General features: G+C 39.7%; 1 protein-coding gene across 1 annotated transcript in view; it reads left to right on the top strand.

The window, feature by feature from the left end:
- Positions 1-518: 518 nt before the first annotated feature.
- Positions 519-10,226, top strand: part of abcb11a (ATP-binding cassette, sub-family B (MDR/TAP), member 11a) — a 36,372-nt gene continuing 26,664 nt past the window's right edge. The window contains exons 1-3 of the mRNA XM_063212958.1: positions 519-606; positions 1,793-1,950; positions 2,500-3,125. Of these exons, the coding sequence (XP_063069028.1) occupies positions 519-606; positions 1,793-1,950; positions 2,500-3,125 (872 nt within the window). The remainder of the gene's footprint in view (positions 607-1,792; positions 1,951-2,499; positions 3,126-10,226) is intronic.

Genomic DNA, 10,226 nt, shown 5'->3' with positions numbered 1-10,226 from the left:
TTTACAAAGATTTGTTTCACCCATGTGAAGCATTCTATTATTGGCAGTCATGGCCTCATGGTTTCCGAGATGATCTTAAGATCATAGGGTTGCATAGGGGATCCTATCTTTGCCTCTACTAACACCTCCATCCATGGGTGGAGTGCCCTTGAGCAATAGCCAGGCCACGCCCTCCCAGTGTAGTCAGGCCAAGAGCAATGTAAATATCGTTTCTGATCTCCAGAAAAAATGGGAACTCCACCAACTTTGTCGTAAACCAGTCAACCAGTAGCAAAAGTAGGGAGGTGGGTCAACCATGCATTATGGAAACGTTAATTGATATATGGTCATTGCTCCAGGGACTACAACCAGTACCCTGTAAATACCCTTGTAAATGATTTGAATTAAAGCGTCAGTTATGTGTCATGTTGTTATATTTCTTCATCCTACTCTTTAGTTTTAACCAGTTCAAATCCATTTTGAAGAGATGAGTGAGATGCTTAATGCGATTCATTTTATGTCCTAACAGATCCTCAAACATGTCTAAGGGTACTGAGATTCCAGCTCTAGGACAGCACGTGGAGCTTGGCATGCTGTACGACATGCATTCAGATTGCTTTCTTCAGGGTAAGCTGCCTTATATCCATATTTTCCCATACGAACAGTGACGTTTCAGCAGTAGCACACATCAGGGCAGCGCAATGACAGCCAATGCAAATATTGTATGGATGTTTTTTGTTTGTTTTTAATGGACCACATATTCATTGCTACACTGCTTATCAACCATTACTAATTAATATATGGGCATCAGATGTTGCGCCACCTGAAGCCTGAGCCAAAAAAAAACCCAAGAATTTCTGTGTTACTAATTTCTTCAAGGTGAAACATTTTCTCAATGAACCACAAGAAATCTTGCACATCTAATTTTTAGCCTTTTGAAAGTGCTCACTCCGTATGCTTAGATAAACAAATACTGATATCTGAAGTACTGAGTAGCTTCTTCAAGACCTCAACTTCCACATTTTGCAAAAAAATGAACATGTCTAAAGGTACTCAGATTCCAGCTCTTGGCATGTATGACATGTCTTCAGATTGCTTCCTTCAGGGTAAATGTTAATATTCTTGTTTTTATCTCAATTTTTACCACCTGTTTGTATATCTGTGTTACTCAACTTGTAGAGATGAATCCTTTGCTTAGTGGACCATAAGGTCGTCACAGTGAGCATTAACTTCACATTACAACAAGGGCCCACAACACAGGCAATCCCTAAAAAACTGTTCAAAGAAGTTAATAGTATTACACAGTTTTCTATCTGAACAGTTGGCTATAATGAGTATTTTTGCATAACAAACCCCTTTCCATTTTCTGCTGTAAGTAATGACACCACCTGGAAGGGAAAGGGCAAAAGACCTGTCAAAGAAAAAAAAGTTTTACACAGCAGAAAGATTGATGCTATTTGAAGACCATAAAAGCTAAAAATCAGACAAAAACTGTATCCATTATGGTCCAAAACTTTAAGACAGATTTAGGACTGTCTCACAGACATGTCCATGTGGGCAACACCTTTTAACACCTCGGCAGCAGCATCTTTTGATGAGAATAGTTGTTTTGCTAGTTCACCTCAGTTACAGTATCTAAGGAAGTAGCAATCTAAACTGAACCCATGACACAATATGCCGCACATGGCGAGGAATGCCATGAGTTGGTGTTGTCCAACAAAGAAATCTCTCGTACAATAGCCACCCAGTAATGAAGTAAGTATATAGTATGCAGTAATAGTGAAATAAAAAAAATAATTAATTTGATTCTCAGGATCGGTTCTGTGGGATGAGGAGGCCATCAACAAGGGCACACATGAGAGTAACGCCCCATGTGTTCGCGCTAAAGTGGAGGTGGAGGACTCCCTGAAGAGCAACACCAACATGTTCAAAATGCAAGCCTCCATGAAGGCTAGTTACCTGGGTGGGATGGTCAGTCTAAAGGGGTCTGCCAGTTTCCTGAAAGACCAAATGACTTCCGAAAATCAGTGCAGGTTATTGTTGACATACGCGCAGGACACAAAGTATAAATATGTGCATGTCGATGAGATGGGAGATGTGAAAGTCCCACAGGTGTTTAGTGACCAGGCGACCCACGTAGTCATAGGCATATACTATGGTGCCAAGGCCTTCATGGTCTGTGATAAGTTTGCATCAAGCAGTGAAAATAAACAGGAGATCATGTCGCAGTTAGAGGTAGCAGCGCAAAAGTTAGACAGCGGTTCAGACGGTTCCGGCAGGTCGTACAGTGCCTCATTAGAAAATAATTTCAAACAAGAAGAAAAAGAACAACTTAACAGAATGTCATGTAGATACCATGGCGATATCATACCCGATACTGTCCCCACTAACCTTAAAAGCGCGTTGACTGTCATAAGCGAACTCCCTGGGCTTGTGAAAAAAAGTGGAATAGGAAAGCCTGTTAGGGTGGTACTCTACCGTCTCTCAAAACTCGAGAAACATGGTTCCAATGCACTGAAGGTTGTAAACACGGTTACAGAAGATCTGGGACAAGATCTTGAAGATGTGTTTGAAGATATCAAAAAAGCAGAAATCAAAGCCAAAGACCTGATTGATGCTTGCGAGGACCTAAAGATCCACGCAATGAAGGACAAGATAACCAGATTCCAAGAAGAGCTGAGGGATTACAGAATTCACTTGAAGATGAACCTGAAGACACTTCTGCCACTCATTCGTCGAGGTGAAGAACAATTGCAGAAGCTGGAAGACATCATCAAGTTCCATGAAGAGTCAGTTTTCAACCTGACACAGATGCTCAAATGGCTAAATTCCCAGAACAACCTAATAACATGGCTGAAAGACATGGCAAATGAGGGTGTTGACAAAGTGTCATGCCCAGATTTGTTTTCTCACACCAATAATTACTCACTCAAGTGGCTGTATGTGCTGAGCTTCACGTCGCTGGAAGAAGAAGACCCATACCTCTCCACACTCTCAAAGTTTCTGGACATCGATGCGTTCAAGAAAATGGAAGACATTTCTGTAGCTCGCCAGAGCAGCAAAGAGCTCAAGAGCACTGCAGTGACCCCGCCGTACGAAAGGATTGAAGTGAAAGCAAGCATGAAGGGACCAATTGATGAGTTTAGGTACAGGGTACTGTACCAAGGTTACAAAGGCATTATTACTTGCAAGTCAGACCCAGCTGCTCCAGGAGCCAAACTCGAGCTATACAACTATGGGGTACTCTCTCAGGTTTGGCCAAAGGTGTAGGTTTGGCTTGAAAAGTGGTGGGGACATTTCAATCGCAAATGGTCCGGATATGCTGTTTTTGCATTATATTTGTGAAAGAATGGTAGGAACAAGCTAGGTTTATCTGGAAAGTGGTATGGACATGTCCCCACTGCCCCCCCTAAAATTATGCCCATGGGTTTGGCCATAATGGACATATAGTGATCAACACCCTCAGCACTAAATCAACCATACGTAGCTTCCTGAGATATTATATTTATCTTTTTTTTCTTTTTCTCTCTTCAATTCTTTACATTTTCACATTGTGGTTAATTATAGAGTGAAATACAATGTAGATTTTAACATGTGGTGGGACATACAGTGTGTTAATAAGTAGGCCCTATCAGACTAGCCTTAATGTCAGAAGTGCTGTATGCATAAGAGGAAATGTTAGGGAAATGCTTTTCGTGAATTAAGACATCCACCATCAAACCATCAGACAACAACATGCTTTTCGATCCAGCCATGGTGACTAGCCTGAAAATGTGTCTGAAAAGCTAATTTGGAAAAGTGTACATTTTCCTGGGATAGACAGGAGTCTTAATCTTAGAAGCCAAGGATATTTTTATACTTGTATATTCTACTCCTCTTCTTGTACTCTCTCTGCTAAAGATTAGACAAGATCAACTCTGTGGAAGGAAATCAAGACCTGAGAGGACCCAGAATTCGGGTCATATGTTAAAATGTTGTTAGGCTGAAGCACACATGCACATGTATTCGCCCTAAATTGGGTGCTGGACTTAAATTGGAACTTCATCAGGCAGAGATGAAATCTTAAACACCTGTGGGCTCAAATGGAAATTACAAAGTGAGATTCAATTGTTGTGTGACAGTTTTTCGGAAGGAATGGTTAATCTCATGAAAGGTGCACTCCCAAAGTGTCACAACTTAACACTTATATAGGACCACACTGTGTTTGTATCTTAGCCAACACACGGTTCAAGCGGCGCATATGGCAGAATTGGGATTTTATTATAGGCTATGCATGTATTTCTGTCTGATTGGCAAGCGGATTCGCCACAACGGTCAAAGTTGGTCACCACAATGCATTTTGAAACCGCCCATGCTAGTCTGATCAAAGATTTAGGCACATGTTCAATGTTCATTTAAGGCGTAGAGCTCTTCTCTCAGCTAAGAGAAATGTGCACCATAGACCACCGCAACAACAAACTAGCCATTACTAATGTGAGTCATCAGTTGTAGTTCAAGTAACATTTTGGATTACTTTTTTCCAAGCGTTTTTTTTTTTTTTTAAGTTAGAAAAAAAAAAAAGTTAATGAAATGGTTTGGCAGACCCCCTGCACCCTATATGTGGACCCCATTGTGGAGACAGTCCCTTTTAAAGATCCACAATGTCCTGATGCTTATCCCAAATGGCAACCCCCTCTCCTTCATTTTTTGACTTTGTCTGTCCCATTGTTGTGTCAATTAGGCATTTCATAATGGTCAACAACAGCTTTGGCACGACGGTCTTGGCAAACCTAGCAGGCTTTGTGTGTGAAAGGTTTATCTTAATTTTTGTTATCTGATTTATTTATTTGTAGGTTTTCTTTTATTTACTTTTTCAAAAGTTGCTCTTCTTCACTTTTCCTCTTACAGAATGTGATTGAATGAATCTCATAAGCTTTTTAGGTTTACGAAAGGTTAAGTTTATCGACTATTTATTTTTTGTTGTATGGGATGTTTATTTTGAAGTAATTTAATGGTTAAGACTTTATAATGAAACATTGCTTTTGCGACAGGGGTTTCTCCTGGAGGTGTCAGTGTCAGTCATTTGCACTACAGAGAGGCAACAGACTACTCCAGACTAAGACCAAGTCCACATTAATGACAATACATATGAAAACGCACAATAATGTACATCTCCCGTCCACACTACTACAGCAAATTTGAACACATAAAGCTGGGCTTTTGGAAAACGACCGCAAAGTTGAGAGATCTGAAAGCGCCAGCTTCCTTAATGGCAGAACATTCTGTGAATGATAGTGTGGATGCAGACCGTTTTAACCACGGATACGTGTATTCATATATATCCGGCTTAATGTGGACATGGCCTAAGTGTAGTGGATATAACCAAAGCAATCCACTCCTGTCCTGACCTGTTCAGAAGTGGCTTTCCGCTTTTGGAAACCATACGTATCGACAAAAAGCATGTTTTGTGGTTTTTAAGTAGGCAAATGAAGAATTACAATGGAAACTTAATTTATTAATTTAATATTGTTTAAAAAGATATATATATATATATATATATATATATATATATATATATATATGCATGCATAAGTACTAAATTAGGTATGCTTGTAAGTTCATTCTCTGGTTGTAATGGTTGAATTGGCTGATTTCTTCACTGGACTTTCTTCACTGGACATTGTCAAATTACTAGACACTGGTCATATGTCAATGACTGATTTATTTTGCGGTTGGTTCTATCAATAATTTAACACAAATAAACATTGAGCAAACACTCATTTTCAGTTGTTTGTGGGTTTTTTGTGATGAAAAAAGTTAAAATGAAGAGAGCAAATTTAATGGTTGATGTATTTATGCGATTCATGAACATACCACAAAATATTTCCGTCAATTTCAAATATATTCCAGTGCATCGAGAAAGCATTCGATCCAGTAAGCCAATAACAATAGGAAGAGGAAACAATATTATGAAAGGAATTGCAGTTTAAGAGTGTGAAACATTGCTCTCATCATCAACGTACCATTGTTTGTCTAAAAAGAAAGAAAAAAATGTCAATTTTGTGTGCATAATAACACACGTTATATGATTATATTCAGTTGTAAAATAAGACCAATCTTTTTTATAAGAAAAAAGAGAAAACACAGGGTGTTAAACTAACATGTTATGCAGGGCTGGACTGGGATGAAAAGGCAGGCTGGCACTCATTTTCAGTCAAGTCCAGTCCGCCAGGCATTGAGAAAGACAATGCAGCCTGTGACAAGTTTTAGTTATCTATTTCAAGCAATTTTGACCTCAACAGCCAAAATAATTCTTAAATTTCACTGAGAGACGTCAGCTGGAGTGGCACGAGGACTGATACCGCTACATTGAGGGGAGGACAAGGCCAAAAACATCAACAGCCATGTATGCCTTATGGCCAATCCAGCCATGATGTTAAGTCCGTGGTTGAATTTCAGATCAGTTTTAGAGCAGAGAACAACACTCTTAAAGCATATCTTTAAACATTAGAGGTTGGCAATGAAGTAGAGAGAGAGAGTGCAGCCAACATTGGGTTGAACATTTTACTGTAAGGATGGCCAGTCTGCATGCCTCACTGTTTATATTGCAAGGTAAAAACATCCTTCAAGAATCATCCTTCAGACAGGTGAATTCGGTGAGGCACTAACAACACTGAATTTCACTGCATAGGTCACTTTTGTGCTCTCATTGGAAACTGGCTACTGTGTATGATTATTTTGTTGGTTACTGCATAGGTCAGTCTTTGACTTGTCAGTTTCTATTGAAAGTCTCAAGAGCGGGAGGGAAACAGGAGGGCGTGTGAAAGGAGATTGAGACTTCCTAAATCATGACATCCCATATTTGTGTCCAGTATGCTATTCATCTCTTGTACTCTAGACCTTTACGCTGATAACCCCTGCAGCTACAACTCACCACTTCAATAAAAATGCTACTTCTCCCACAATTTTGACCAATTGGCCCGAAATTCGGTATATAGTATGTCTGGACTGAGCTTCATATGGGGTCAAATAGAATATTGGATATCTTTTATCATTTAGCCGTGAAAGCCAATCAAAATGGTCGTACAAGTGGCGAAACAGGAAATGAGGTCATATCTCAGCAACCGTTTGTCAGACTAAGCTAAGATTTTTTACACACATAGCAGTCCATCCCATGACTTCCCACGAAAAATAAATCAGATCTCCAGCTCAAACTCTGTAGTGCACCAGCAGGTCAAAATTTTAGCTACATTTTTGCTTGTAGCTTTTAAACCATATGCTCAATATAAAATATAGTACTATCACTAGAATCCCTGGGCCAAGCCGAATCCAACACACTATATGACATCCATGTCAACTCGGAAGAAAAATTCCGCCTTTTTAAATTTTGTAAAATTCAATAAAATGCTAATTGTCCCACAATTTTTGTCAGAATGACCTGCAAAAAGGTACACATCGTCCAAGAATTTATGATACTTATTATCGTTTGGCGGTGAGAGTCAATCAAAATTGTCGTAAAAGTGACAAAACAGGAAGTGAGGTCATATCTCAACAAGCGTTTGTCTGATTCTTTTAGGATTTTTTGCACACATACTAGTCCATCCCATGACCTCCCACAAAAAAAATCCAGATCCCCAGCTCAAACTTTCTAGCGTCACCAACAGGTAACAGTAAGTGAGCTTATATCTTGGCAGCCCTTTAACGGATTCAAACTAAGCTTGGTTCATGTGATCACACTCCCCTCCGAAGAATGCACACCAACATTGGCGAGATTTGGGCCAAAGGAGGCGCTGCATTTCCTTCTGTTGCTGTGGCAACTTTGACAAGTTTACTGCTTGGCCCCGCATTGCTGCTTGCCGCTATATTTTAAAGTGATACTGTCCCATTTTTGGAAATAAGCCTTACACCTCTTTACACCTTTCCTTGAGTTAAATGATTCGGTTTTACCTTTCTCCTGTACTTTTAACCGTTCTCTGGATATGGCAGTGCAAATTTTACCTCCAAGCTAGCAGTTGACATTGAGTCCTATGAGACCAGTTAGCCGCCAGCTGTATAATATGACTCAATGTTAACTGCTAGCTTGGAGGTAAACTTTGTACTGCCATACTCAGAGAATGGCAGGAGTACAGGAGAAAGGTAAAACCCAATCATTTAACTCAAGGAGAAGTGTAAAATAAGCTTATTTCCAAAAATGGGACAGTATCATTTTAAAGGTGTACTGTGTACGATAGTGGCCAGAGTAAGTATTGCAACTAGCTTCTCATTGAAACTGTGCTGTCTACTGTCAAATTTGATTTTCTCATGAATATTTATCAAATTCTGACTAATATTTATTAGTATGACCAAAGTACAGTAAGTTCTGCTGCTAAAAATGTCTTTAAAATGGCGGACTATTATCCCCCTTTTCATTTCTCCAGTCATAATGACTGCTTAGACTTTGAGGGTGGTAAATATTCATGAACAAGTCCGACAGGCGGACAACAGATGTGTCCGTCTATGCCAGTGGTTCTCAACCGTTTTTGCCCAACTCTGCCGCCCTATGGACACAGGAGGGAGTTACAATTAAGAAACGGGTCACGGACCGACGGACGGACTGACGGATGGGCAAAGCCTCTTATAGAGATGCATGGGACGCATCTAAAAAGGTAACATTTGTGTATGGGCAGCATGAATTCTGAAATTAAACTACTAGAAATATTATACTGTGCACCTTTAAACTTAATTGTATGGTTTAAAAAATATAAAAATAAAAACACTAATATACTTTCTTCTGATTTTATCTTTTTTTCTTCTTTATTTTTTTTAGTTATTTTTACAGTTATCAATAAACTTACATCATGGGAAATATATGTGGTATTGTGTGTGTGTGTGTGTGTGTGTGTGTGTGTGTGTGTGTGTGTGTGTGTGTGTGTGTGTGTGTGTGTGTGTGTGTGTGTGTGTGTGTGTGTGTGTGAATCATTTCGATTAGAAGGTGCAGCTGCTATGAGCTTGGATTGGACCTTGAATCTGGCAATTTACCATCAGTCTCTAAGGAATAAAACCTTATAGCTACATGAAAGCGCATTAAGCTGTAGTCTGGTCAACAATGGAAACAGGAAAGCGCATGTTTTGTATGACGTTCTAAGTGGTGACAAACTGGTTGTGCAATTGATGACCTCCAGCAAAGTTTGTTGCTTATCATTGACCCGTAGAGGTGCACTTTGTAGGATGGTGGCTTGATTAGGTATTGCATGCTGCTCGTTGAAACTGAGAAGATCCAGCTCTTCATCTATGAAAAGTGCAATTTACCCAGTCATAATGAATGCTTAGGCTTTGATGGTGGTGCTAAGTATTCGTGGAAAAGGTAGCATTTGTGAATGGGCAGCATGAATTCTGGAAATAAACTGCTAATAATATCACACGGTGCACTTTTGAACATTCCACCCTCTGGTCCTCAAAACCCAATGTGCACTTCATGCCTTTGACCAGAAGGTGGTAGCAGTGGACCTCTTCGTTTGTGTGAGCCCTCTTATGGCATTATGATGATCTCTCACCTCCCCTCATGCTAAGAAGTTAAGTATGATCTTGGATTGAGTATATGGTTTTAAATATATGGTTTTGGGATTGGAGATAGCTGTAGGGTCAAATCCTTTATTAATCAGCCTTCAAGAAGCAAGTAAAGACTCTCCTCTTTCGTGACTATCTACTATACACTAATGCTTGAGCTGCCCTAGTATTACATTACATTACATTACATTACATTTGGCAGACGCTTTATAACCAAAGCGACTTTCAAAAGAGGACATAATCATATCAACATCACTAGCAGATACAAAGTATACAGACAACAAGTGCAGATGCAAAGAGGGGTTCGTGAGGTTTTTATAACACACACACACACACACACACACACACACACACACACACACACACACACACACACACACACACACACACACTCAGAGAGAGAGAGATGTTGCATGTAGCAATCCACACGGGACATGGCAAAAGCCATTAAGCAGTTGTGGAGAAATGTTCCATTTTCATTATATTAATGCATTCTTCATGGTATACACACACACACACACACACACACACACACACACACACACACACACACACACACACACATCATATCAAGAGTCTTGCCTGGGGCTAGGGCAGCTCAAACATTAGTCTAGTTAGATACTCACGAAAGAGGAAAATAAAGAACACATTTAAACTAGCACTGTTTTTTAGGCATGAATGAGTAAAAGGCCTATCTATTTTACTACAAGCACAACACAAAA

This window comes from Engraulis encrasicolus, chromosome 13 (genome assembly GCF_034702125.1).
Source record: "Engraulis encrasicolus isolate BLACKSEA-1 chromosome 13, IST_EnEncr_1.0, whole genome shotgun sequence".
Classification (NCBI taxonomy): domain Eukaryota; kingdom Metazoa; phylum Chordata; class Actinopteri; order Clupeiformes; family Engraulidae; genus Engraulis; species Engraulis encrasicolus.
The sequence above is the reverse complement of the archived record's forward strand: the minus strand, read 5'-3'. Positions and strand labels throughout refer to the sequence as shown.